This window comes from Guillardia theta, assembly GCF_000315625.1.
Source record: "Guillardia theta CCMP2712 unplaced genomic scaffold GUITHscaffold_12, whole genome shotgun sequence".
Lineage (NCBI taxonomy): Eukaryota > Cryptophyceae > Pyrenomonadales > Geminigeraceae > Guillardia > Guillardia theta.
In genome coordinates, this window is record NW_005434662.1 from 106,807 (window position 1) to 134,770 (window position 27,964).

Genomic DNA, 27,964 nt, shown 5'->3' on the forward strand with positions numbered 1-27,964 from the left:
TAGCTCTCAGAAATGGCAGGAGCAGGAGGGAGGCGCAAGGGCTCGACGAGCTCGCTACCACAGCTTCAGGAAGAAGGCTTGTCGCCCGATCCGTCCATGTACACCACCTTCACTTCCGATGTCTCCCGGCACTCCAAAACTCTCAGCGTGTCCAACTTGTCTGCTATCAGCAGCCCTTCCAGCGCTCGTTCCATCAACGTCTTCCGATACTTCATGTCTCCTCGCCCAGACTCTCCCAAGGTCTTGAGCATGCGCCATGACGAGGAACTGACGCCCCTGCAGGCCATGGGCAGCGCGTTCATAGGCGACGATTTCGAGGCCTCTAAGAGGCAGCAGAGGTTGAAGCTGCTGCTGCTCATCCAGTGCTGACGCTACGGCAGCACCAGCGAGGTCGGGGGGGACTGGGTTCAGCCGACCCCCAGCAACCCACGAGACTTGTTCGACATCAGCAAGACGCAGACGCAGTCGATGCTGGGCAAGGAGAGGCGGTCTAAGGTCAGCCGGGGATCCAATGGGAGGAGAGGAAGAGGATGATTCTCATGCAGTTCCCCGTCTACAACAAGCAAAGGGCATCCACACCCTTCATGCCCAAAGGTGCGCCTGCTTCTCACTCTGTCTCGTCTCATCTTGCCTCTTGTGTCAGCTCGGAAGCCGTTGAACCTCATGGAAGGAACTCTCAGGCGAGGTGACGGGAGCACCATGCGAGCCAGCCAATCGTAAGCGACTCGCTCCCCTCCTGTGCCTTCAGCTCCTGACAGCTCGTCAGGGTCATCAAGCCTTCGCATCACAGGGAGCAGGCAGGTAAGCAACTCGACCGACTCGTTGCCCTGCCAACCTGGTGCTGCAGAGGCTCTCAGCTCAAGGAGGGAAGAGACTCATCGCTCGCTCCCCTACATCGTCGTGGATCCGATCGCCAACAAGAAGGCTGACCGGATCCTAAGGGCCATCAGGCATCATGACTACATCGTCCAAAGCCCGCAGCACAGCAAGGTGCCCACACGTGGAGATGCGCGAGCTGAGACTAGAACATGCAGGCTTACGCTATCAGCGAGCGAGGTTATGTCGAGAAGCATGACAGAGGGCTTGCAGAGTTTGAAAGCTTGTCTGACCTGGGCTTCAACATGACATTGTATTCCCTTGCTTGCAAGGTGAGATTCATGTTTGCGAGAGATGTCTCTGCTCCATGTGACAGGAGACATCTCAGTTGCCATTATTTCGTCACTTCAAAGAATACAAAGCCTTTCGCTGGTGGGATAGAGCTCTGAGGAAGAGAAAGTTTCGAGATCGAATGGTAGCCCGCAATGATGAGGAGCATGAAGCGCTGATGTGCGGCAGAGGCGAATAGAGAAGCTCTTCCTGCAGTCTCGTCGAGAGTATCTTGCATGCATGCAGCTAGTCAACGACGAGTGTGTCAAGGTCACTCTCGACCTGTCCGTCGCTCTCTCACTCGCTTCTTGCAGCTCAGCTTCAGCCTTCTTGACGAGGGGCCGCTGGTGCCTCACGCAGGTGCTGCTGCTGCTGCTCTCTAGCGAGGCTGATGCGAGGCAGGTCTGTCGCTAGAGAGCCTGACAGAGGAAGTGGGTCAAAGGCGGGAGACGGTAGAGGAAGCGGTTGAGAACCTCCGACTGAAACTCTCAGGTGACGCTCTTGCCCTTGTCTGTCCTGACCTGCGGCCTCAGACTACCTCGAGAGCTTCTTCACCTCCATCTCCAGTCAGTTCGCCATCTCAAAGCTGCGAGAAGTGTACAAGAGGAACAGGCGAGGCGACATCGAAGAGGCTATCAGCATCGCTTCCGAAGACATGCACTGCTTGGGCAGATTGTACGCGCTTGTCGAAAACATTCTCTGTGAAAACGTCATTCGAATGAACATCAATGAGATCCAACGAATTGTCAAGCTGTTTCACAACCAAGATGGAGTGCTGCAGATGGATGCTTTCATGAAACTGGACCAGGAGATTGAAGTTGGTGACATCTCTGCTCTGCTTGTTGGGAAGCAACCAGCTGACTGTGTTGAGCTTGTAACCATTCCATCTCTTGACCATGTAACAGAGAACTTGACGAAAGCACTTGATAGTTTGCACTTGAGTCTTTCCTATTCCATGAGGCCTTGCATACTTGACGATATAGACAGATTCATTGCAGAGGAGATATTCAGCAATTATTCCATGTACAAACCTTCTTTCGGCTCGACTGTCGTCAATTCCGTCGATTTCCTTTCGAGTCGTCAGGAGCTTTCGGATATTCTTGAGTTGTCTATGAAGCAAGTGTTTGCAAGCTGTCAGCAGATAGTTGGAGAGTTCAAACCGATCTTCGCCTTCCTCCTTCATCTCGATGCGGCCACTGCAAAGTTCCAGGAGAAGGTGGAGACGTTCGAGGTAGAAGTGGAGCACATCGTGCGATGGATCACCACCATCACCCGGCTCATCTCCTCCGACGTCCCGTGCGGGTCCATAAGGCTCAAGTTTCGAAGGCTCAAGAGCTACTTGCAAGAGAAAGTGCAGAGAGACGTGATGGACAAGCGCTTCGACATCTTCTACAAGTTTGTTTGTGACTCCATCACCGAGTTGAAGCTGGTTGGAGGGAAGTTCACGCAGAGGCTGGACGTCAACGTGAAGAAGTTCGAAGACGTGGTGGACCTGTTGAGAGCAATGGAGGAAGTGGACGGAACGATGGAGGAGTACATCTCCCGGGTGTACTCCATCACGAGGATGCGGGAGACTGTGCTGACTCACTTCAACTTCACCTCCAAGGCTCTTGAGGATCAGAGCGGGAGGATCAACGTGCCGGTGCTGCAGGTAGCAGTGGCAGAGAAGATTCGAGAGGAGAGGCTGCAGGCGCAGTCGCGGTTCATGAACCGAAGAGACGCGTACGTCGAGCTGGTGCAGCAGGAGGTGAAGAGATTCCACAAGGCCTGCTCCGCTCTCCTCCAGAGTCTCAAGGCACCAGAGTTTCACGACCTCAAGTCTGCAGCTGAAAGCATCGCCAAGCAACTTGAAGCCAAGAGCAGTCAGGCTAAGGAGCTGCTGGCTCGCAGAGAGATGATCTTGTTTGCGGTGCGACACCTCAAGCTTTCAGTCTCTGACGACCAGGCTTCTCTCGAAGACGCTGAGAGCTGGATCGCTGCTCTGACGGCAGTCTGGAAGGTCTTGGCGAGTTGGAATGAGACGATGGAGAGGGTGATGAACACAAGCATCATGGAGCTGCAGGAGACGCTACAAGTCTCCTCCGTCGAGAGCCTCGTGGCGCAGGCTGAGCATGTCACCTCCTCCCACCCGTTTCTGCCAGTCACCATCAGGTTCACCCACGAGATCAGGTCCTTCCAAGCTCGATGGCAGGCGTTGAAGCCGCTGCTGGACTCGGCGATCACGAGCGACAGCCTGGAGTCGATCTTGCAGGGGAAGGGAGTGCGGATGTTGATGCCGACCAACCGGCTGACGTTTGCCATGCTCATGGAGAAGAAACTGCTGGAGGACGACGAGCAGATCAGCAGCATCCTCAGCGCTGCGAGGAAGAAGGGGGACTACTCCTCCAAGCTCGACCTCCTGCGCAAGTCCGTCAAGACCTGCAAGCTTCAGCTGTGCCGGGGCCAGGGAAACCTGTGGGTCAAAGACGCAGAGCGAGTGAGGACGCTGCTGCAAGACAATCAGAGCTTCTTCCGGTGGGTCAGCGAGATGAAACGCGGGGAGAAAGACCAGCTGTCAAACGTCTCTGAGCAGAACCTCGAGTCTCTCGCTTCCCTCACCCTCATCCACAAGTGCCAGGACCTCTGGTGCTGCTTCCGCATCCTCCGCCACGTCAAGAGCGACGAGCTGGAGCCCTTCCTCGAGGCTTTCCTGGGAGTGGAGGCTCTGTGGACGTCTTGCCTGGAGGATCTGGGGCACAAGACAGACATCATCTGGCTATCGGAAGTGAAGTTGGAAGATCACCTGCGGATTCAAGAGATCGAGCAGAAGTTCCAGACCCTCCGGCCCTGCCTCGACATCCTCCACCGCATCATCTGCAAGCACTTCAGCAGACTTGTCACGCTCAAGCCGAGAGAGGCAGTCAGCCTTTACGCCTTCTTCCTTGAGCCTGGTCCCTCCCTCCCTCCCTCCCTCTGCCGCAAATGCTTTCCGAACTTGACGGGGATCGAACTGAAGGATGACTTGCAACCAGCGCGAGTGCATTGCGAAGACGATGAAGTCTTGGTCTTGGATGAAAGCACATGTCAACTCAACACGACAGATGTCAAGATAAGCAACTTCTACCACCAACTCAAACATGCCGTCAAGGTTGCAATCTTCCAGGCGGTAGAATCAATCTTACATTCATCCAATGTAGATGATCTTTTCACAAATCACACATTGCAAAGCATCATGATAGCCATGAGGCTAAATTTAACGGAACATTACCGTACGAGTGGGAAAGAGGAACTAGAAAGTCACATTCTTGATACCATGAAAGGTTTGGCGACATATCAGTCTGATGGCGAGGTGAGGAGAAGTTCGAGAAGAAAGGTTGCAAACTGCATGATGTTGCTGATGGAATGGAGGGACATGGAGTATCAAGACATAGCGGATCATCAGTTTCTCTATGGAATTGTTGACCAGCAGATTTCTGTGTCTTGCGGCAAGTACACCATCAAGTATTCTTTCAACTACGTCAACGAGCATGTCGAGGTCTTGCTCACCGCGAGCACCAAGAGGATCCTGCAGAAGATGTTTGCGAGCCTCAGCTCTCCCTCCCTCCTCTCCCTCGGCAGGGCAGCAGAGGGTGAGCGGCTGATCAGACGAGTAGCTTCCATGTGCGGGTGTAACAGTCACGTGTACGACTGCATCATGCACGCCAAGACAGAAGAGCTGCTGGCCTGCGTGCGAGGGTCGATGGAGATGGAGGAGCTGGTGTGCCTGAAGCACGCGCACTTCCTCCCCTCTCCTTCCCTCGCAGCTCTGGCCAAGACGATCTTCCAAACATTGACATCTCCGTTGCAGACCCCAGAACCCTTCTCTCACCACGTGCGACCGCAGGTCTACCTGCTCTCTGACCAGCCACTCTCCTCGTCAGCCTTGCCGATCGAGATGCGGGAGACGCTGAGGCCTGTGGACGGAGTCTGCTGGAGGCAGGACAAAAGGTTTCTCTTCCACCTCTTCCTCAAGTCGTCAAACCCGCGCGTGCCCGACGTGGTGGTCAGCAAGATCGAGCAAGCTCACAGCCTGGTGCAGCTCCTGGCGATGGAGCAGGAGCGGCAACGAGTCAACATCAGATTCGTGAGAGTCTTGTGCGATGCAGTCGCCGCCAAGTGCCTCGAAGGCGCGACATCGCCGAGCTCAGAGGAGGGTCAGGTCGAGCTGGCGTTGAAGGCTTTCTTGCAGAGCTTGAGGCTCTTGTTGAGCACACAATCCTACGAGCGATGCTGCCTTGGCATTGAAGCAGCGATGAACTACTCCATACCCGAGTCCAGCGATGCGGGGCTGTACGAGGGTATCAGGACATTGAGTGTAGAGGAGCCGTTTGCCTTCACAGAGACGTTTGTTGAGCGATGCGTCAGCTTATACCACTGCGTCACGTCGGATGTCAGGATGACTCTGCTCTCTGGGGCGACCAAGGCAGGCAAGACGACGAGCATGGAGGTGGTGAAGAAGATGATGCTCTCGATGAGTCAGACCAATGACCGCAAGAGCTACGGGGGCTGCATCAGCACCACCGTCATGCCCTTCTCCTTCCCCTATCAAAGTCAATACTTCTCCCCCAGCTGCGGGCCACCTGGAGGGATCGAGAGCATGGAGGTGCTGCACGATTACATCAGTCGCTTTCTCGATCGCCCGGTGGACGAGAACTTTCCTATCGAGAGCAGGTGGATGATCATCGATATGCCTTCAACGCTGCAGCTGGAGGTGTTGGCCGACGGTCTAGACCAGCACTGCTTCAGCAGAGACTTCGCGGGAGGGGGCATGAGACCGAAGCTGCTGGTGGAGACGGATGAGATGGGAAGCGCCTCCCCCGCCACCATCAGCCTGCTCAACGTGCTGCACTACGAGGAAGGAGTGGTGGGCTGGAGAGAGTACTTCCACCAGTGGATGAAGACGGTACAGAAGCAGCTGGATGACAAGGTTGTCAATGAGCTGAACCACCTGGTGGAAAGCCTCTTCCCTGAGATCGAGACGTTCATACGGCATAACTGCCAGCTCTACTTGTACATGTCCACCGTCAACGTCTGCAGATGCTTCTGCAGTATCCTTCACTACCACATCTTCCTCGGCAAGGCTGTGCCCTACAAGCGGTCCATCTCCTTCTGCCGCTCCTGCTTCATCTTCGCCGTTGCATGGTCGTGGGGCAGTTTGCTTCAGGTCCAGTCTCGCGGGAAGTTCGCCGCCACCATCAAGCAGATGGTTCTCGAGCACGACCTGCTTTCCGACGCCGAGAGCGGGCTGGTTGACGAGCTGTGGAACGTGTACGTGTCGTTTGAGACGATGAAGCTGAGAAAGTTCGACGAGATGGGAGAAGACATCGTAGCAGAAGAGAAGATCTCGTACGAGCGAGACACTGCTCTTATCATCCGAACCCCCGTCTTGCGAGTCTGCGACTACCTGTGGAACATGTTCAGGTTCCAGCAAGACAGCGTCTTCATCTACGGGGCTGAGAGCGAAGGCAAGACAACTCTGATGACCTTCATGGCGTCCAACAGGAGGAGGTACGAGGCGGACTCGCAGGTGTCAGGGACCAGGTTGACGTCCTCCACCACCCCTCTAGAGTTCTGCAAGTGGGTCGAGAGCGAGGCGAGCCCGAGCTTCGCGGTGTCGAAGAAGATCCTGCTGGTCATCGACGACGTGCATGTGTCTCTAGAGCGCTGCGGGGAGACGTCGTACATCTCCGAGATGCTGAGGAGCGTCCAGCTGTCGCGAGCGTTCTTCAAGGCTGACTCGTTCGAGGATGAGAAGAGGTTTCAAGCCGTTTGCACCACCCTCATCGGCGACCTCCGCTCGCTCACCCGCAAATCCGATCGCCTGCTCACGAGCTTCTTCCACCTCGAGATTCGATTTGCGTCCCTTCCCAACCTCCATGGCATCCTCTCGCAGAAGGTGTCACAAGCTGAGATCTGGAGGTTCCCCAAGCTCAGGCCATACCTGGACAAGTTCACGTTCGCGCTCATGTACGTCTTGAACGCAGCCGAGCAGACCTTCACCTCGGGCCTGAGCTCGTCAAAGCGTGTGCTGCTGACGTGGAACGTGGACCAGGTTGTCACCGTCATGCAGTCCTTCAACAACCTCAAGCTGAGGAGCGACAAGGACATTGAGTTCGGCCTGCAGTACCTCTGGCACGAAGCGTCTCGAGTCTTCCTCGATCGGCTGCTGGGCTCAGAGGTGGAGCAGGAAGTGGGACTTCGGGTGAGGGAGTGCTTTGTCAAGGCGCTGGGGAGTCAGAACAAGCGGAACATTCGGATCGCCTGCGAGGCTCAAGTCTACTTCGTGACTCTCCCCGAGCTCAAAGTCAAGGACACCGGCGACTCCAACCGTCGGGCTTCCACCAAAGTCGTGTCGAGGAGCTGGGAAACGTTGGAGCTGACGGGAAGAGACATGTTGACAAGAGCTGAGAACACGCTGACGTGCTCGCGTGATTGCTCGCACCTGCTCTTCCTTGACAACCTTGTCAAGCACCTCAGTCACGTCCTGCGCGTCCTCCGGCCGGACTCGAGGATGCGATGCTGCGTCATGGCTGGACCCAGAGAGGCGGGGAAGGAGGAGGTGCTGCGGATGGCCGCGAGGATGTGCCACTACGAGATCTGCTTCGAGACAGACAGCAACGGGCTTGACGTACTGCAGGAGCTCAAGGTTTCCCTGCACCACCGCGAGCACAAGCTCTTCGTGCTGCAAAGCGACGGGCTCTTGCTTCAGAGCGTGCACGGAGAGTACGTGAGCAAGCTGATCAAGGGACAAGGGCTGGAGCGATGGGAGGCCCTCGGCAGCCGCCACGTTCGCATCGCCATCACGATGAACTTTGTGGAGAGTGAGGAGGTGGTCCGGGTGCCCGAGCAGCTGGTCAAGGTGCTGCCGTTCGCCTCGGTCTCGTGGTGCAGAGGCTGGTCGGACGAGTCGCTGCGATCCTTTGCTAGCCAGCAGACCCTGAAGGTGTCGAGTACGTGCAGCACACCTGAGGTGATTCACGACCTGCATAAGATCTTTCAGCGAGCTACGATGCGCAAATTCTCGTTGAGCTCGAAGCAGCTGTCGTGCCTCGACCCCCTAATGTTCACCTTGGTACACGTGTTCAAGTACATCTTCTCAGCGCTGCAGGAGAGGTTCGCGTCGAGAAAGACCACCATCAGGCAGGCGCTGGAGACCTACCAGAAGCTTCAGGAGCTTCAGAGCAGCGTGGAAATGGAGTATGACAACCAGAAGAAGATTGTCAAGCAGACGTCTGCCGCTCAGAGCAAGTGGCGAGATGATACAATGCAGTTCAGAAAGATTGTCCAACGAGCTCGCAAGATAGCCGAGGACGAAGAGATCGAGATGCTGCGATCTGTGCTGGAGGGCGATGCGCCGGGCCCCGAGCTGTCAAGAGAGTTCTATCAAGCTCAGATCCAGCTGCAGGCAGCTACAAAGGCTGTCGCCAACTTATCAGAGGCGCACTACATGCAGCTGGAGCTGGTGCAGGGCCATGAGGAGCTGCTGGAGTTGCTGCATGAGGCCTTGTGTGCCTGCCTCAGAATCCCCTACGAGCCCTTTGAGAGCGACCGGCTGAACCACCTCAAGTCGCTGTGCCCCCAGCTGTCGGAGAAGATCAGCAGCTTCGAGCTGCAGGCGATGAGCATGCATGACCTGCAGAGGCTGCGCAAACTGTCGTCAAACAAGCGCTTCATCCCCGAGAAGTTCTTCGTCATCAACAAGGCGGCCGGCGCTCTCGTGCACTGGGTGAGATCCGTCGAGCTGTTGGGGCGGCTCAACGAGTGGATGAATCCGAACTCGCACACCAACCAGCATCAGTCCCTGGATCAAGTGCAGCGCATGGCGCGACTGCCGCTCATGACCATGAACCAGGTCGAGTCGGAAGTTGAGAACGCGCGGGCGACGCATCTGAATGCGATCAGAGAAGAGTCGGAGGCGAAGGAGAAGATGCAGAAGCTGCGGAGAGTGTTGGAGTCTTGCAGCCTTGTCCTGGAGATTCTAGCGGATGACCAGAACTATTGGAAAGAGGAGGAGGAGGAGTTGAGCAGGGAGGAGCAGAACAGCTTTGGAGATGCCCTGCTCTACGCTTGTTTCCATACTTACTTGGGTCTCTTTGACTTCCAGGGCCGACAGAGGCTGTTGGATGAGCTCAAGCAGCATCTGCTCCAGAGCCGAATCGAAGTTTCGAGTGAGTTCAGCATCGATAACTTGTTGAAGCATATGGTTGCTATCTCCGAGTCCTTCGTCAAGTTTCCGCAGAAGAGCAGCTCGGTGAAAGAGCTTGTCTTCACCGTTTTCAACTCCCCCAAGATACCTCTGTTCGTCGATGCCTCCGGCCTCATGTGGTACTTCATGTCGACCTACTGCCGCGCTTCAGTCTTTCGCGGCAACGACGCGTCCCTCGAAGACTTCTTGACGCTCGCCAAGGACAAGGCCGAGCTCGTCCTGCTGTCTGACGTGGAGGTGGAGAGAAGGACCCTGCTGTCGCTGCTTGAGCGAAGACCAGACCTGCGACCAGAAGCGTTTGGGCTGGGGGAGAAGCAGTACGCCCTCTTCTTCTTCTCACGGCTTGACCTCCGGTCACTCGACTGGCGCAAGGACCTGACGCACTTCACCGTGTGCTGCTGTGAGTTTGACCAAGAGGCGACTGAGGAGCTCATGTCGGACCTCGTCCTCGAGACGCTGGACCCCTCGGCCAAGAGGGGATGGATGGACTATCACCGCCAGCTGTCCGTCCTGCAGAATCAGCTGCGAGGGAAGATCGAGGCGATCCGAGACCTCATCTGCCACTCGGACTTCATCGCTGACATTCAGGAGGCTGAGTCAAGCGCAACCCTCGACCTCTGCCAGTCCGTCAAGCACCTCCGAAAGCAGATGCAGGACTACGTGGTGGCGAGTGCGGAGAAGCTCAAGAACCGAGACTACTTGTCAGCTTTCTCTCGCAACTGCTCCAGCCTCCTCCGCGCAGCGCCAGAGACGAGTAGGATAACAGGTAAGACTTGGAGTCACTAGAGGAGTTGCTTGACTGTTGCCTTCAGGTGTCTTCGACTCGTCCATCCATCAGCTTAGACAAGCCTTGGGGTTGATGGACAGTGTGGATTCTATGGAGTACGGCACCAAACACTTCTCCGACGTAATGAGCAAGCAGACAGATGAGATCGTAGCCGCCTGGCTGTCCCTCACCTTCCTCGCTCTCCCCGACTCTCAGTTCGGTCTCGTCTCCCTCGTCTGCCTCGCCCACGTGCATGGCCGTCCCTTCAACAAGGTTTGGGCCCTGTGGCAGGCGGCGACTCGAGCGCTCCACGAGGCGGGCGAGGCGGACCTGTGCTCCCTGGGCCAGAGGGAGTGCGGACCCCAGCAGATGTTCAGCAGGGTTGGATGGAGGGTCTTGCGGGAGATGAAAGAACAGCTGGGGGTGCATTATGACGCGTTGGTGATGAGCATAGAGCACGACCCTGGCAGGTGGAGGCGATACGTAGAGAGCCAAGCTCTCTCCCTCGACTCCTTCCCCTTCAAGTCCTCCGGCTCCATCTCGATGCCTCTGGAGAAGGTGGTGGTGTGCGCCATGGCTCTCATGCCGCACAGGCTCAACGAGCTGCTTGACGTCTTGACGGGGGAGACTCAGACGAGGGTGTGGAGGTTCATGGAGGACAATCGGGTGAAGTTGAGCCAGTACATGGCCAGACTTGATCTCAACGTCTCCACCTTTCGTCATGGGGCATCTGCTCTTGCCTATACTCGCATCATTGCTCAACAGCTGCACAGCCTTGACCCGACAAGCTCCTCGCCTGCTCGCCTTGAGCTCCAGCATGAGGGCGACACCGACGGGGGCAGCAGGAAGGAGGAGGGCAAGCACGACCGTTGGGTGGTCACCGAAGCTCCGGATGCGACTTGGAAAGGAGAGGGAGGCTCAGGGCGGGTGAAACTTGTGCGGGTATGGGACTATACGACCTCGGCCTCGTTCAAGCAGCTCAAGAACTCCATGACGCTGAGCGACGGGATGATGCTTCTACCCCCTGCTCTCCTGCAAGCCATGGTCCATCAGTCCTGGGCTCGACGAAGCGATGCTCCCTTCTGGAGGTTCGCCGTTGGACTCTCTTACTTCCTGTCTCTGCTTCTACAAACATGCGGAAAGATGCAAGCTCAACATCTGTTCGACATGGTGCCGATCAAGCATGTGCATGTCACGTTGCTGTGTGAGCGCATGGCTGAATGGCAGGGCGACAAGGTGAGGCTTGTGATGCCGAAGCTCATCGGGAGTCACTTGAGGCATCAGGTCGAGGAGCTTGCTGACAGCATCCTCCTCCATGTCGTGAACTTCTTGGGCGACGTGGCCATGACGTGGCAGGCTCAGCAGCTCGAGGGTCTCTACCGCAGCATCATATGCGAGAAGCTCTTCGGAGAGAGTGAGAGCTTGACGGTGATGCTTGCGTCCTCGTGCGCGCCCTGTGATGCCTTGAAGCAGGTGCTGGACAACAAGATCGCAGCTCCAGACGCACATGTCGCCTCTCAGTCTGCGATGATAGCCTATGCTCTCACCTTACCTCCGTTGCACCCTCGGACGTTGGACAGTCTCACGATCAAGGTAAGGTCGGTGCTTCAGCCCGCTCCTCACACTGCTGGTCAGTATGAGTGGAGCACGGAAGAAGCCATCCTCCGAGCCCTCCCGACGCCTCTCGTCCATCTCGCCAACCTCAACATCTCGCGTGTCTTGTCCAAGCTGGACACACTCGTCATGCCCAACCCGCTGGTCGGTCTTGCCTCCCTCTTGTCGTCCCTCATGTCCTTCCTTCAGACTCAAGGCCGCATCCGGGTGCTCGGGAGGGAGGTAGAGGTGGGGCCCAGCTAGGATCGAGCTGACTCGCGTGAAGGGTGGGGGATTGCAGAGCAGAACAGCGCTGCTCATGTACGAGGCCTTCGTGGGAGACGAGATGCTGGCGCACAACACAGTCGTGGAGACCATCACCGTATCAACCGTATCAATGTCATGTCGCTCCGCTTGACTCAATGCATGCAGGAGAGGATCAAAGCCTGCAAGCTGCTGCTGTCCGGACGAGTCTGACAAGCCTGAGCTTGACAGTCTTCACTGTTGACGAGAGTTGCAGGCAAAGTTGAGTGAGAGCAGCGGCTTGGTACAAGCCCTTGCTCGAGAGAGGTGCCTCCTGACCCGTCTTGTCCCTCTTGACTTTGTGGGGATGGCAGGGTTCCGGCGAGTTGGGATGTAGGGGCGAACAAAGTTGGCATGCCTATCAGCAGGTTTCTGGAGCAAGTGAAGGAACGAGGAGGCTGGCTTCAAACTTGCATCAGCAACCTCAACCAAGCGGTGAGAGCTGCTCAAGTCGCTCTAAAGTGAAACCTCTTCTCAGAGCATACACGCCAACTCACCTGCAGTCCCCTTGCACCTGCACTATGAGCCGGGGCACCTCTTTGACATGTTGCTCGCCCTCAATCACAACTCCGACAGGTCGAGGTCAAGTTTCATGGTTGCTACTGACACCTTGCGCTAGAAGCGACGCCGCGGAGTCCGACATCTCGCTCATGGTCCTTCCTGCCTTGGCCTCTTTCTGCTCGCTCACGCCTAGCAGTTGTATCCCCTCAAGGACCTCGATGATCTAGCTCGGTCGTGGCCGCAGGCTTGCGTGCTTGCTCTAGTGTACTTCAGGTGCTGTGACGGCTCTCTGCTTGCAGATTGACGAAGAAACAGGCGGACCAAGTTCGATGCTGACGAAGGAGTGCTGCGAAGTGTTGTTAACGAGCAAGACGCTTCATTGCATCCTGCCGAGAGAGTTTGCGTCATGGTTTGCTCGCCTTGAGCTCGCTGGATGTGACAGGCATGTCTCAGGTCTGCAAGAGAAGCTCGATGCCTTTAAGGAGGCAGATGAAGAAGGAAGGGCTGAGCTGGTGCAGCATCAGGCTCTATCGCTACCCGCTCCACCCGCGGGTATGCCTCCTGCTTTCCTTGCATCTGGTGACAGTGCGGCAGCTCTACGGGCATGCTTCTTTGCAGTACGTGTGCAACCTTGTCGTGAGGACGGACTTGCATCCCTCTCGCGTCGATGAGCTCGGAGTCTGCGCCTTCCTGTCGTCGACCATGCATGCAGGTGATGGGCTACAGTGACTGAGACCGTGTCCGCCGTCGCTACCTGAGTGCGCTCCTGTAACCAAGCTGATAATGGCACGTAGTCTGAGTCACTGATTGGCCCCGGACTTGAAGTCTAGCCGAGTTAGTCACTAGTAGACGGTCACTGCTAGCCTTTGAAACCGGGCCGCCGTCCACGGTCACCCTCGTCAAGTGCCATGATCGGATGTCGCGGCCGCCAGCCGCAGCCGCGAGTATAGGTGCCACAACTTCGCAAGGCCCCCGTGTCAGGCTGAGTCAGTAGTGGCACCTGGCTCGTAGAGTCTACGGTCGGAGTGGTCCCTACCCGGGCCGCGCCTAGTGACTACTACCGGGCCGTACGGCGCAGTCATGATGGACTCCGGGAAGCACTACACCACTAGCTAGACTACGAGTGTAGAATTGAATACCCGGGATGCCTCATCGGAGCCTCCCGGTACGGTATCTCATCATAGTAGAAGCCGCCCTACCGTACACCTACTAGGGTCCGAGTCACTATCCGGCGGAGTCGGAAGCCCTACCCCCGGTACCGTACGGTAGACCGTACTACCCGTACACTACCCGCCCCGGTAGTACCGGCCGGCGGAGTATCATGACCGTACTACGGAAGCCGCCGCGCCCGGAGGTATAGCGCCGCGATCGGACCGTACCGGCGGTCTCAGTGACTCCCGCGCGCCGCACGCCGGCCCGGCCGGTCGGACCGCCCGCGTGGCGCGGCCCCGCGCCGCACGGTGACAGTGCTGGCCCGCCCGTCGGGCCGGCCGGCGCCCGTCAAGTACGGTTGTCCGGGCCGAGTCCGGGCCGCCCGACTCCCGGGGGCCCCGACCCGGGGGGTAGTGCCCCTGAGTAGGCTATCGGAAGCTAGACTGAGTTAACTTTCGGAGGCTACGGTAAAGACTGAGAAGGTAGCCCCCGCCGACTTCCGCGATCACGGTGCAGCGGCCCGGCCTTCAAGCGGAGGCTTCAAGCCGCGGTGAGCTGCACGAGCACTTGAGGGGAGGGTCAAGGGAGGATACAAGCCTGATGTCCCTTCCTCACGGGCCTCCAGAAGTACGTCGGGACCGTACTACGGTACCCCCCACCCACCTACGTACTGCACCCACTGAATGCTTCAGATACTGCTTGCTGCTGTGTGAACCTGGTATGGGTAGACCCCTCCTCTAGGCATTAAACCACCCCCTACTTTCAAGGTTTACTTATCTCGAAGCGTCCCTTCCTCAACCTCTTGGGACGGCACGCACTTGCCCCCTATTAAAACCACCCCTACCTCCTCATCCAGTGACCCTACCCCCTGTCTTTCTCAATATCCCATCGTTTCATGCCCCTACATCCCCGCTCTCCACCCCTACCCATGATAGATCAGCACGTCTATTGAGAAAAGAAGGGGTAATACCAGACTCACCCCTTCAAATCAGTTCAAATTCAACAACCCCCACCCCCCCCTAACAAACTTTTGATCACCCCACCCACATGTCCTTCTATCAAGCAATCTTTGTGTTGCACCCAAAAGGACCCTAGCTTGTAAGAGTACCCCCACCTATTAACTCGAATATTCGCAAAGCTCATCTGACCAACATACCTTATTGACATACCTTATATGAATGAGGATAATTTATCTATAAATGACACTATGATATTTTCCTATAGTAGGGAACATTGCATACTAAGGCACCTACCAGTGACATGTGGACCCATTCTGGTTGCTACTCGCTCGACTACCCCTCATGTTTGGACCCTGACCCCCCAATTAACACAGGATCTTTCACATACCCCCTTTTCCTTTTTTTTTTTACTACCCACCCCGAGATCCCTCCACATCTACCCACCCTGTTTTCTTTGCTATGACCATGGAGGTCTGACCCATACATTTACCAATCCTACCCCTCCATTTGACCATACAGGATTGGTGTTTGAACCACCCACCCCTGTAATCTAGTTGTCAAAGGACCCATACACCTAGAGTATCTTTACCACCTCAGTACCCCAAACGCCCCCCCTTTTAAGTCTCATCGACATTGGCATAAGAGCACGCGCAGTTGCTGGTGATGAAGCATCTCATTATCTAACACCTTATCCTCTCCATCACAGCTCAGCGCTCTGTCTCTGTCTGTTCTTGCTCTGTCTCTGTCTGTTCTTGCTCTGTCTCTGCCTGTTCTTGCTCTGTCTCTATCTGTTCTTGCTCTGTCTCTGTCTGTTCTTGCTCTGTCTCTGTCTGTTCTTGCTCTGTCTCTGCCTGTTCTTGCTCTGTCTCTATCTGTTCTTGCTCTGTCTCTGTCTGTTCTTGCTCTGTCTCTGTCTGTTCTTGCTATGTTTCTCTGTCTCTCCGTCTATGCCTCACCTGCTCTCTACACTATCTTCTACTGATAGATCTCAACATGAATTTCTTGTTGATGTCCTCCTTGAGAATTCCTGGCGTTATGTCTTGCTCATGTGGAAGTAGTGGAATGTCCGAACATTCGAAGGAAATTTGTTGTGTACTAGACAGCACAGTGGTCGCTCCGAAATCATCTTTCTCACTAACCCTCACTCATTTTTTGTCGAAAACATCAGTTTCTCACTATGTTTTGCAGATAAACCGGCAAGTGAAACAGCGATTGTAGGGATGTTTGCACGTACATTTCTCCGAGCAGTCCCTGCTCGCGCTTTCTCTGCTGCTTCGCAGTTTGCAAGCAAGAGCATGAGCAAAAAGTGGTCCTGGAAGGCAAGAGCTGCTGTTTTGGCTGCAGGTGGCTTCACAACTTATGCTGTTGTGGACTATGGCCTTCATCCCCGTCCCTCTAGCGAGGTTGTGGATGATCTTCTCCTCACTAAGCCCGCAACTGAGAGGAAGGAGCGTCTGATTGTGCTCGGATCTGGCTGGGGTGCAGTCGCTCTGCTTGACAAGATCGACCCGTTCAAGTACGAGGTCATCTGTATCTCTCCTCGCAACCACTTCGTCATGACGCCGCTCCTGCCCTCTGTCACCGTGGGAACCATCGAGACCCGCACTGTCGTTGAGTCTATCCGTTCCATCTGCCCCCACGTCAAGTTTATCGAGGCCGAGTGCACTGGACTGAACCCGCAGGGCAAGACTTTGACCTTCACCTCTTCCAAGCGCCCCAGCAGCAGCAGGGAGGTGCAGGACAGCGCCAAGACTCGTCCTGAGTTTCAGATGGCGTATGACAAGCTCGTGGTGGCGGTCGGAGCTGAGAACAACACCTTCAACACCCCCGGAGTTGAGCAGCACGCTCACTTCCTCAAGGAGATCATCGACGCCCGCAGAATCCGTGCTGCTATCGTCGATGCCTTCGAGAGCGCTTGTAACCCGGCTCAGACCGAGGAGGAGAGGAAGCGTCTCCTCAACTTCGTTGTCGTTGGTGGAGGGCCCACTGGCGTTGAGTTTGCCGCCGAGCTCGCTGATCTCCTTCACGAGGATTTGACCAAGTCTTTCCCTAAGCTGAAGAACGATGTCAAGATCCGCCTCATCGAGGCCACCGACAAGGTTCTCGGCATGTTCGACTCCAAGGTTTCCGCCTTCACCGCGCAGACTTTTGAGAAGGAGGGTATTGAGGTTCTGGCGAATACTTTTGTCAAGGAGGTGAAGCAGAAGGAAGTTCTCGTGCAGAAGAAGGGAAGCAAGGAGATCGAGTCCATCCCCTCGAGCGTTGTCGTGTGGGCAACCGGCATCAGGAGCAGGCCCATCACCAATAAGATCAGGGAGTGCATCGGCGTGAAGGAGCAGACCAACCCCCGCGCTCTCCTTACCGACGGATTCCTCCGTGTTAGGGGGGCTGACGGCGTCTATGCTATGGGCGATTGCGCGACCATCGACGGCAAGCCCCTGCCTGCGACTGCTCAGGTGGCGTCACAGGAGGGCAAGTACCTCTCCAAGTACCTCAATGGCCTTCCTACCGCTCACGAGGACTCGTCTGTCTTGAACGCCGTGCGCAAGATGTACTGGAAGGTGGCCGGCGGCTTTACCTCCGAGCCCTTTGAGTATGCTCACCGTGGCTCTCTTGCTTACACTGGCGGGGACTCAGCGGCTGCTGACTTCAAAGGCGCTATGAACGGCTTCTTTGACTCCATTGGCATGTCTGTGATGACTGGCAAGGCCACCAACATCCTCTGGCGCAGCTTCTACATGAGCGAGCAGCTGTCGATGCGCACCAAGGCGCTCCTGGCTGTCGACTGGGCCAAGGCCAAGGTGTTCGGGCGTGACTTCAGCCGCTATTAAACGTGTGAATATGTGTAGTCTAGTGAACTTGTTGCTTCTGCTAGTTTCTAGTTTCGTCAAGATTTTTTTAAAGTGATAAAGATGATCCAGCTGAACTGGGATGCAAAATTATGAATTAAGACTATCTAACTTCTGGTGCTTGTGTTTCATTAATGTACATAACTTTATCATTCAGACTGTTGCGAACCAGATGCAAAAAAAACTCAATACTGTGATCAACTGGACCCATCAAACATCAGTTTTGGGACTCAAATCTGCAAAGCTCACCACGACACCCACATCCTGCCTGTTGACATTTGCTATTGATGTACAAGCAGACTCGTATTGGGAAGGATTAACCAAACATTCCGTGCTGAGATGACAAGACGTGAGACGTCAAAGAGTTAACTGGAACATAACAACCTTCTGTCCTTGGCACAAGAACTGAGACAATCGTTGCAAGTTTCGCGGCATGTCTCGAAAAGAAACGACCCCTTCAAGGCCCATCAGCAGCAGCAGGCCAACATTTCTTGGATCCTCACCTGCGCTGACTCGTTGAGATAGAAGCACCTCGGAAACAAGTTGGCGCAGATGTATCCCTGGGGTTACGATAAGTCTCAGTGTGACAGTGAGTGAGTTCAAACAACTGGCAATCACCTTGCAAGCTTCCGAGCCGCATCCATCGTTCTTGGTCAACTTCTCCCATTCTGCTTTTGCAGCCTGACGAATGCAAGTCAAATAACAGATCTTGCCTCTCTCTGAGTTTTGCATATCACACTTATAGTCACTCTTAGTTTGTCATATTAAAAATCTTGCATTAATGTTTTTGAGCATTTCATCATAGTCCCTCTCACCACGTCAAGTTTGGCTGCAAGCATCTTGTCCCAGTTTTCAGTCACCCGCACCTGCACAAACACAATCAGTCTAGATTTCATGCTTTCATTTGAAGTACGGGATATTCAATCTTGCAGAAACTGTTGGTCAGACTGCCGAGGTAGTTGGAAGTCATGTCGGAGGATATGCAGCATCTAAAATGAGATAAGGAGTCATTGACAGCGCTGTTGCCAGTCATGTTGCTTACGGTGATGCTGTTGTACAATTCTGCAAATCAAAAGTCTTGATTGATAAAGTGAACTTGGCCGAACAGCAAAGGAGAAGAAGATATAGCTTCTTCATGTTCAAGTGTGATAACTGTGGAAGCACATCGCTGGTAAGTAAAAATCTACAAGAATTGTTTGCAGACACGACTTTGTCTGCCTGCTGCACTATCATGGACCAGCTATTGCGACAGTTAATTTGGACTCTCCTACCGACTCTCAATCAACTGCTTCCATCCACATTGTGACTGTAGAAATAAGACTCTTCCACTCTCCAACACCTCATTCTTGAATCAACTCTTGTCTGTGATAATACATCATCGCAATGACTGCCGCTGTGCTCTTCTCGCCGCCGAATAATCTGCGGGCTTTGCGCATCGAGCACATCTCTGCGGCTGTGCTAGCAAAGAGCATGTCTCTACAGGACATACACCATCGAGAGACTCTCTCATCAGCAGCATTCCGTTGCTACTCGTTCTTCAGCCTGCCCGTTCAATGGCGTTCTGACCGGCGGGCCGATAAGTTCCTCAACTTTCCTTTAAAACCCATCAGACTTGATTTTAAATCAGTACCACTGATTTTCTTGCTGTAGTCAAGGGTACCTATAAAAATGAATTAAACTATATTTGGATTCATAAAAAGAATTTTAGAAAGGAGGCAGTACAATCCATTTGGTCTCATCTACAATAATTTTAATTTCAATTACCAAGAACAGGCCTGCCTCGTTTTGATATATATGAATATTGCAGGGCAGCAGAACATATTTGCAGTCTTTCTACCTCGCAGTGGGGCAACTTCAATTACCCATGACCCCTGTTTACTACCGAGATCCACCCAACCTTGGTGACATACAAAGGACCCCTCTATTCACTACCAGCAAATATACCCCCCCAATTTACAGTAACAGATTATACCCTAGTGTGATACGTATTACGAAAGTTGTTTTGAACTCTGTGACCCACGCACCTCTTTGAAAATTGAATATTTATCAATGATATTTGAAATTTGTCATTTATTTTCAGAGTTCTAGGTGTAAGGGGCGCAGGGAGCAAGGGGGCACCGGCAAGCTCGCACCAGAGCCAGATAGCCGTCAGGTGTGGAGCAGAACAAATCAGTTAGGACAAACACGGCGAGCAGAGCAAAGCAGCAACGACCCAAGGAGTCCTTTCGCTGTACCCAACTGGCCATCGTCAGCCGCAGGCGCAGAGGTAAAGCTTCCCTTGCTCGGCCAGACAAGGCGAGGCTGACGGGCCCTGTCCTCCCCTCAATCGTAAGAGGCTAGCATCAAGCATTCCTACGACAGTAATCTCCAGCCTCATTCAGTGACAATGAGCAGCTGCTGTAACTATATTTGTAGTTCGCTTTCAAAAGATTCCTGCATTACAAAGTTGAGTTGTGCGTACCAGAAGTCTACCCAATGCTGTAAGCAATTCTTGTTGTGCATGCCCCTCTTTGTCTCAAACTTGCTGTAGGCAGCATCGATTGCTATTGTCGCTGGTCAGCGGCAGGTGAGATTTTTCTCTGCAACACTGGGTGGTCTGACAGGACAATCGTTGTTGTTTGTTAGGGTCTTGTGCACCGGTCACACGTGTGTCTGGAACATTGATTATCATGCGTGCATGGCCTTATCTACTGGCTTTTCTTCTCCTCAGCTTCATATGTTGTTGCCTTAGGTAGGAATACCACCAAGATGTTTTTGTTGAAATCATGACCTCTGATGCTTATTTTCTTCCAGCCGAAAATTGCTTACGATGGAGGATGCAGAAAACAGAGCTCGTTCGTCAAATAATGTGTTTATTGCTTCATTGAGTACTTCTGTTCAAGACACTCTGGAACATGACTCGATAGAAATGCAATTGGAAGAGATTCTTAGCACAACTGGAAGTTGTAGTCGAATACTCAGGTTCGTTTGCCACGTTGAATCTAGCTTCGAAGCTCAAGATTTTATGCTGTTGTAACAGGGCAAAAATCCATTACAGCCTTCACACAAGGGGAAAGGTGCTACAACGGATGACTTCGTTTTGCGAATACTCATTCAAAATCTGCAGATTCTCAAAAGATCCAAGTACGTCTTTCACAATTATGTTTCGATTTCGATGTCGCCCTTTTTCACACAGCTTCTTGTAGTGTTGTTTACAACGAAACTATGCCAGAACCATTGCTGGAAACGAACAATGCGCAGAACCAACTTTTTCATGTACGTTGAAGCTCCATCTGATCCTGATAGACACCTCCATCATTGTTGCCATTGGCAATTTCCCAGGTACTAAAATGATCTGTGCAGGTTGAAGCGGCCGCGCCTCGCGCTTAGGTACCGTACAATCATCGTGATTGGCCGGTGGCACTCGACTCAGCGGCAGTGCCACCGTGCCGATCATATGATCGGATGATGATCAGCGCGCCCGGCCGCGACGGTCGGACAGCCGCCCGGCCGTCTAGCAAAGCGGAGCGGCCGGGCTCACAAGATTCCGGAATGATTCCGATGATCGGACGGCGGCACCGCCCGGCCGGCGGCCGCTGATGAACGGTTTCAAGCAAGTTTAAGGGTTGATGTTGTTTCACAAGGTAGTAGCTTTCAAGGTATATACAGTATATGTCACTGAGTCACTGTCACATTGAAGACGGTCACCACGGTGACCCGGTTCAAGTCAGTGATCATCGCCGGGGCAGGACTCGTCCGATCCGTACGCGGCCCGGTCCGAGTGTCGGGTGACGGCGACGACCGTCTACGGGTACGGTACTACTTAACTCTGAGTAAAGGCACAGTACTCCGTAGCACGGTACGGTCGAACGGTCGTGCCCCTTTTTACTCAACGGTCACTCACCGTCACTGCTCAGCCGGAGCCTCTGAGTGCCGCGGCGGCCGGGCGCCGGCGGCCGGGCGGCTCAGTAGTGCCTCTTCCCCGCTCAGTCCCCTCTCGCGCAGGGCGGCAGGAGGGGCGGCAGAGGGCAGGCAGGAGGGCAGGTCCAACCAAGCCTGGGACAGGCAAGAGGGCAGGCAGTTGAGGGAGGTAGAGACTGTTGGTGATCCCTCGTCGTAGCAGCTCTGCGTTTGCTTGGGATCCCTTCCTCTCTCCGCTTCTTCCGACCGTCCTTGATAACTTGCGCCACATCCTAGTTTGTTACGACACTTAATTTCTCGGCTCTTCGCTCCCCTGAGGTGCATCAAGAGTCTCGTCGGTACTGCTGGTCCAGCCCCTCTTTTCGTAGCTCTTCACCTCCTATCTGAGATCTTCTTGCATTGTCTTGTTTGTTGCTTGCGGGGATTTGAATCGCTTCCTGTCAGAACTAGGAGGCAACCATAGCGGGTCCTGAACATGAGGACGAGGCACCTCATCGTCGCTATCATGTTTGCTCACCTACTGGCTTGTCATACAGCCAAGAATAATCTCAAAGACCCGGAGGATGACCCGGCAGCTGAGTATGATGAAATGGCGCATGAGTCGGAAGGGGCTGCAACGCATGCCGACTCGGCTTTCGAGCAATACACAGAACGGCTGCAGCAACAGTTAGAGTCTCTGAGGAAAGAGCACGACGAGATATTTGGCAGAGCAGACACGAACAAAGATGGCATCATGGACAAAGCCGAGTACATTGCCTTGCATCGAGAGGCAGAGAACGTAGAGAAATCGGATCGCTACAATCAAACGGAACTAGACGAGGGGTATGCGAGTCTGGACAAGGATCAGAACAACCTTTTGAGCCTTGAGGAGTGGCGGAGACCATTCGAAGAACACACTGACTCATGGTTGCACATAACAGACGCAGAGGCACAGCACGAAGCGCACATCGCTCGATACAAGGAAGTCTTCAATCAAATCGACAGGATGAGGGACGGAGAACTTGACTTGTACGAGCTGCAGATAGAAGTTGAAAACCTTCACGCACGGAGAAAAGCCATGGAAGAAGATGAAGACGAGGAGGAGTCTATCTCAGGTACCAAGGACCGAGTTGTGAAAATATCTGGATCAGATATGCTGCTGATGATGGATATCGACAAGAACGGAAAAGTTTCTTTTGAAGAATATTTGATTGGAAGCGAACTGATGAACGAATAAGTGGATTAGCTTCTAGGTTCATCATCAGCATTTTTCTCTTCCTGTTTGCCAGTGATAGAGATTACCGTGACTGACTCAAAGTGACTCTTGAAGCATCAAGTTTCAAGTGTGCAAAGTTTTCAAACCCCCGAGCCGAAGAGAGCACTTTGTTTCAATAATCTCGTATTAGAGTTTCAATATTTTCGTAAAGACTCGAAAGTCAGAAGCCCGGCGGCTCGCTCAGGCTCGGACTCGCCGACCGGGGACCGCGCCGCCGCTCGCCGGGCGCCGCGGCCGCCGCGGCCCGGCCCGTCGCAGGACGGTCCGACGACCGTGCAATGCGGCCCACCGTGACTGGCGGCTGGGCGGCTCAAGGTTCAAATCAACAGGTCCGAAGTTGGCACCCGGTCAGTGCTAGCCTAGTATGCCAGGTCCGAGGCTGGCACATTTCAAGTTTGTGACTCGGCACGGTCCCGGCCCGGCCGGCCGGGGCCCGGCCGGGGCGGCCCGCCGGGCCGGGGGCCCGGGCGGCCGGGGCCCGGGCCACTGCCCGCAGTCGCCGTGCCGGTTCGACCGTCGGACGGCCGCTGAACGGCCCCCCGCCGTCAGTACGGTACTGAGGCCGACTTGCCAGGGGCATCCGGTGGGCGCGGCGGCGCGGCGGGCCGCGACGCGCCCCCGCCCGCGCTCGCGGACCGCCCGCGCGGCCGCCGGGCCCGGCCTGCCAGTGCCAGGGCGCCCGGTGACGGCGCGCCGCCGGCGGCCCTCAGCAGTCGGACGGCTTTTTCAAACCGGCCGGGCCGGGCGCCGGGCCGCCGGCGGCGCGGCGGCCGCCGGGCGGCCGAGTCAGGCGCACCGTACTGCGGCATGCCATCATGACGCCGTGAGTGATGCCATCATTCATTACTGATAGTAATGACTCCGAGTCCGGACCGCCGTGCAGCCTTGAGTCACTGTGACTGGCTCCTCAGTGGCAGCTCGGCATGATTGGTCCGACTGCCGCACCGCGGCCGCCCGGCCGGGTACGGTGGGTATCCGGGCCGGCCCCGGCGGCCGGGCTAGCCGATCCGATCGGATCACTGTCACCGATCACGGCGGATCCCGGCCCGGCCGCCGCACTGCAGGCCGCCGAGGCTCAGCTGCCAGCTGAGTGATCCGGGCCACCGAAGGACCGGAGTACGGTACCTTTGAGTAAGGTAATCCCACTGTCCGAACTGTCTTTATGCGTGCAATCCGCAGGTAGTACAATTTTTTGGTCCCCAGAGGTTGCAGCTGCTGACGTGGCGAAAACATTCCGAACCACAACCGAAGGGGAGTCCTTTCGACGACGGATCCAGGTGGCAGAGGTTTGTAAGGTGCTTGCTGACTGTTCTCGATCCTTCTGTAGCTGTTCTAAGGTATTCGCGAGATTTCTATTGTTAAATACCCCCACCATCCACTCACTACCCCTTTCTTCCTCTGGGCGGATGAGCATGACGTGTGACCCTATCGCACCCTCCCGTTCCCTGGTTACTCACACAGGGCCCACTGACAAGCTAATTTCCTCACCTCTTATGGGTCGGCAGTCCATAACCCCCACCCTCCTCGTTTACTTGAGTTTTACGGGTGATGTGGAACTGATCCTAAAACCCTTTTTAAACAGCTATTTTACCACAGACCCCTGACAGCTACCCTACCACATGAATAGAGTCCGGATGAGTGTTGATAAGGGGTGGTCACTATGCAAAGGTATAAAAAGATCCATTTAAATATCCCTTATGCGTTACGTCAGCTCAAAAATACTTTTGGCGTAAAATATTTTTAAAGGGGGGCAAGGGTAATGCTACCCTACCACCTATTTCATAGAGATTCGCAGGGGTACCTCGACTGTTGGGTACCCCCTTACCATCCTGTTCCTCACATGTCCTCTTACCCCACCCCCTTCTTTGAGCCGTTTTGGACCCACGTGCAGTGGCTCCATCGCACATGCGCCTCACCCCACCCCACCTACCCCTTAGCCGCTCTCACGTCCACTCGCAAATCAAAGTTCACAGGCGGTCAATGCACATATAGAGCCATGTCCTCGCCCTCTCCTCTGCTCCAGTCTCCTGTTCCAGCCCCCTCCACTTCCCTCCTTCCCTCCTTCCCTCCTTCAGGCTGTTGCTGGCATCTTGTTGTGCTCCTAGCCCATTCCTTTCTCGATGTTCCAGTTCTTGCCTCTACTGCCCTCACAGTCTGTTTGTCTTTGGCAACTGCCAGTCCTTGACGAGCAATCATGCCAACACCTGTTGGCATAACTACTTGACCATCTTTACAATTTCATTATCTCACTTCATAATACTGACTTTGTCCCTCCGATCTCTTTCTAAAGGAGCTGAGAAACTGGGAACACTATGTCTTGTTGTACACCACAACATCCTAGTTCTAGTTCAGTTTCTGGAACAAAAAAGAATGCAGTGCTTGATGAGCGAAGACATCAGTGAAACTCTCATGTTTTTGTAACCGTCACATCTTGTCATTTTTCACTTGCTACTTCTTGTTGGCCCTTGAATGTTTTTGAATGCAAGTGGTCCACAAATTTCATGTCGCTTACACAGTGTGCAGGTTCATAGTGGAGGATGGAGGACAACCAATCCACTCTCTCATCGTTCATCGTCAAGCTCACCCTCATGCTCAAGGATGCTACAGCATACCCTTACATCTCGTGGTCTCACTCCGGGGAGAGCATAGTCGTCACAGACCCAACTGCGTTTGCCATAAAAGTTCTGCCGAGGTAAGCAAATACCCGGACCCCCCGCTTCCTCCTCATGCTTGTTCTCATCTGGTCTGTGGCAGGTATTTCAAACATGGAAATTTTGCTTCTTTCGTCAGGCAGCTCAATCTCTACGGATTTCACAAGACTTCGCAAGAGGCAACAGCTTGCGAATTCACCAACCCCCTGTTTCGGTATGAAGAGGCGGCAAGGTGAAATGAAGCGATGACGTGGAGTGTAGGAGGGGAGACGAGCACCTGCTGAAAGCTATCAGGAGGAAGGTACCGAAAGACCCGCAAGACAAGGAGCTCTTCAACGTTGCGTGCGAGAGCGAGAGGCTGATGAAAGACTTTGCTGACTTGAGGTGAGGGAGGAGGAGGGGGGGGGGGGTGACGGTGAGTGACCGGGTTGCGATGGATCAGATCCAAGTATGAGAAGCTTGAAAGTGCACTGCAGCAGAAGGAGGCTGAGAAGCAGATGATCGTCAACGAGCTCATGCAGAGCAAGCAGCGACAAGAGGTTGGGGAAGAGGGAGGCAGCGTGAGCAGCTGACGGCATGTCAGGTCTTTGAAGCCCGTCTTGACAAGATGGTTCAAGTCTTGATGAAAGCTTGCTCTTCTGTCGGAATATCTCCCCTGCCCTGCTCGGGCAGCAAGCGGCAGATCATGGACTTGGACGGCAAGAGCAGCGTCAAGCGCCCTTGCCTGCTGGTAAGGATGCAGGATGTGAGGGAGGAGGAGGCTAACGAGTCGAGTAGGAGGGGATTGACGGAGAGATGGCGGGCGGGAGGATCGACCATGTGAAGATGGACGAGTGGCTTGACTCTCTTCTTACTGATACTCTTGGGGATGCCAAGAATGCACTAAAGGTTCGCCATAACCTCCTCCTCCTCCTCCTCCTCCTCTTCAACCAACCCCTACCCTCCCCCTTCCTGTCCCCATTCCCCTTCCTCCTCTGCAAGTTTCGCCTACTCTTGTCTCCTGCTCCCCGTCGCAGTCTGATTGTTGCTCAGTCCCAAGAATGGACGGCAGGGCGCGAGCCTCTCAAGCTCACCAACGGGAAGCAGAGCAGCCGGAAAGATAGCATGGAGGAAGCAGCGAAGCAGCAAGACAGGTGACCTTGCCGTTCGTTGCTCCTCCTCCATTGACCATTGTTGTGTCAGCATCGTCCTCGCTCTGGACGAGCCGCTAGAGGAGGTGCTGTTCGAGCAACATGCTCCTCTCGAGATTGGCGACGGCCCTGCTGCAGACCTGTCAGAGAACATGGTAGCCAGCATCGCACAGCCAGCAGCGATGCCGTTGGAGGAGGCACCAGCACAGGTCCTTGCCATCTTCCTCCTCCTACCCTGCTTACCATCCCACATCACTGCTTCCCGCCTGTCTTGTCCTTTTGTCTTCACCTCCTCCTCCATTTCCTCGCTAACGATCGCGACAGCTCGAGAGCGTGCGGCTCGATAGTCAGACCCTCGATCTCGACAACTTGCTGGGCATTTCGGAGCAGGAGAACGACTTGGAATCACTGATGGGTGCTCAGCAGTCAGTTGGGATGCGGGCGGGATCGTTACTGTTGCCTCGGACGGAGATCGCAAGTAAAGTGTGAAGAAGGTTGTACAAACAAAGTGAAGGCCTGTTGGCTCGGTGATGTAATGAATGTATTTTACTTACAATGTTGATACGCTACTGCTGCTGCTCCTGCTGCCCTCATTGTCCTCTCCTCACCCCTAGCGTGAGTTATCTTCGTCGTGCCTCCTGCCTCCACCTTCACTGTTTGGTCGATGGCAACCTTCCTTCTCTCCCACCCCTTTATCATGTCAGTTGAACCCCCTCACCTCCTCTCTCCTCTAGCTCCCTCCTCTCCTCCCTTCCCCTCTCGATCCCCGGAGCTTCTCCTCGTCTCCTCCCACCTGATTCGGCGCAGAGGAGTGTTGGCGTCTGCGTTCTTGAGAACCTTCAGGGGGCGTGAGCCGCCGGAGGGAGGGAGAGACGAAGTAGAGGAGCGAAGAGCGAGGGGATGGGGGGAGGACAGAAACTTGAGAGAAGTGCGGGAAGGAGGAAGACTGGGAAGTGGATGGGGGAGGCTGAGGGCAGGGAAGGAGGAGGGAGGGGGAAGGAGGAGGTAGAGGGCAGACAAGGAGAGAGGAGGGAGGAGGGAGGAGGGAGGAGGGAGGAGGGAGGAGGGAGGAGGGAGGAGGGAGGAGGGAGAGGAGAGCCTCGGACCTTGGGCGCTCGCATGTGATCCAACATGGTTTTTGACTTGGCTCTTGCAACCTGAACCTCTTCAGCCCACATCACATCCTCCTCTTGCTCCTCTTGCTCGTCCTCCCTCGCCTTCTTCCAACAGCTCCCACTCCTTCCTCCTTCACCTGGAGCGTCTGGTCTGAGTGTAAGAGGACGATATTCCTGCATGCCTGAGTGAGAAGGACAGGAACAAGACGGAAAGAGGAGGAACAAGGGAGCCTTGACGTCCACAACAAGGAGGATGGAGGAAGAAGGTGGGGGGCTGAGAGGGGTGGAGAGGGAGCGTAAGGATAGATGGAGGGATTTACCTCAACTCGTTGGTTGAAAGATTGCAGCCATAGTGAGGATAAGATCTGCGAAGCGATGAGAGTAGGCGAAGAGGAAGCGAGCGCGAAAGAGGAAGGGAGG

The 27,964-nt window shown here is 54.8% G+C and overlaps 7 protein-coding genes across 7 annotated transcripts; 4 read left to right on the forward strand and 3 right to left on the reverse strand.

Moving 5' to 3' along the window:
- Positions 1-12: 12 nt before the first annotated feature.
- Positions 13-13,262, forward strand: GUITHDRAFT_102984 (hypothetical protein; the record flags this gene model as incomplete). The annotated part of the gene is made up of 26 exons (XM_005837982.1): positions 13-240; positions 283-338; positions 381-495; positions 546-594; positions 644-716; positions 767-801; positions 848-990; positions 1,035-1,148; positions 1,205-1,291; positions 1,336-1,416; positions 1,461-1,506; positions 1,549-1,638; positions 1,680-10,136; positions 10,183-11,564; positions 11,610-11,729; positions 11,772-11,957; positions 12,016-12,111; positions 12,162-12,200; positions 12,250-12,299; positions 12,347-12,467; positions 12,511-12,608; positions 12,652-12,685; positions 12,730-12,806; positions 12,849-12,942; positions 12,987-13,085; positions 13,128-13,262. The coding sequence occupies 26 exons, from the start codon at positions 13-15 to the stop codon at positions 13,260-13,262; spliced, it is 12,105 nt and encodes a 4,034-aa protein (XP_005838039.1).
- A 2,569-nt stretch (positions 13,263-15,831) lies between these two features.
- Positions 15,832-17,568, forward strand: GUITHDRAFT_150973 (hypothetical protein). Its single transcript, XM_005837983.1, has one exon. It carries the CDS (start codon positions 15,940-15,942, stop codon positions 17,473-17,475), a length of 1,536 nt encoding a protein of 511 aa, XP_005838040.1. The 5' UTR covers positions 15,832-15,939; the 3' UTR covers positions 17,476-17,568.
- Positions 17,569-17,607: 39 nt separating this feature from the next.
- Positions 17,608-18,647, reverse strand: GUITHDRAFT_150974 (hypothetical protein). Its single transcript, XM_005837984.1, has 8 exons — positions 18,536-18,647; positions 18,407-18,482; positions 18,309-18,359; positions 18,112-18,174; positions 17,997-18,053; positions 17,878-17,948; positions 17,743-17,827; positions 17,608-17,694 (listed from the first exon to the last, which is right to left on the reverse strand). Exons 2-8 carry the CDS (start codon positions 18,461-18,463, stop codon positions 17,647-17,649), a joined length of 432 nt encoding a protein of 143 aa, XP_005838041.1. The 5' UTR covers positions 18,464-18,482; positions 18,536-18,647; the 3' UTR covers positions 17,608-17,646.
- A 1,057-nt stretch (positions 18,648-19,704) lies between these two features.
- Positions 19,705-20,748, reverse strand: GUITHDRAFT_150975 (hypothetical protein; the record flags this gene model as incomplete). The annotated part of the gene is made up of 7 exons (XM_005837985.1): positions 19,705-19,973; positions 20,024-20,059; positions 20,119-20,224; positions 20,287-20,454; positions 20,513-20,549; positions 20,600-20,616; positions 20,679-20,748. 4 exons carry the CDS (start codon positions 20,746-20,748, stop codon positions 20,354-20,356), a joined length of 225 nt encoding a protein of 74 aa, XP_005838042.1. The 3' UTR covers positions 19,705-19,973; positions 20,024-20,059; positions 20,119-20,224; positions 20,287-20,353.
- A 1,120-nt stretch (positions 20,749-21,868) lies between these two features.
- Positions 21,869-22,609, forward strand: GUITHDRAFT_134594 (hypothetical protein; the record flags this gene model as incomplete). The annotated part of the gene is made up of 1 exon (XM_005837986.1): positions 21,869-22,609. The coding sequence occupies one exon, from the start codon at positions 21,869-21,871 to the stop codon at positions 22,607-22,609; it is 741 nt and encodes a 246-aa protein (XP_005838043.1).
- A 2,560-nt stretch (positions 22,610-25,169) lies between these two features.
- Positions 25,170-26,983, forward strand: GUITHDRAFT_92699 (hypothetical protein). Its single transcript, XM_005837987.1, has 9 exons — positions 25,170-25,340; positions 25,403-25,513; positions 25,561-25,683; positions 25,742-25,838; positions 25,883-26,029; positions 26,077-26,187; positions 26,332-26,432; positions 26,482-26,638; positions 26,754-26,983. Exons 1-9 carry the CDS (start codon positions 25,186-25,188, stop codon positions 26,916-26,918), a joined length of 1,167 nt encoding a protein of 388 aa, XP_005838044.1. The 5' UTR covers positions 25,170-25,185; the 3' UTR covers positions 26,919-26,983.
- On the reverse strand, positions 26,961-27,911 carry GUITHDRAFT_150977 (hypothetical protein; the record flags this gene model as incomplete). Its single annotated transcript, XM_005837988.1, has 5 exons — positions 26,961-27,119; positions 27,223-27,266; positions 27,536-27,586; positions 27,682-27,718; positions 27,865-27,911. Coding segments are annotated over 5 exons (219 nt in total), but the record flags the coding sequence as incomplete, so codon positions are not given.
- Positions 27,912-27,964: the final 53 nt, after the last annotated feature.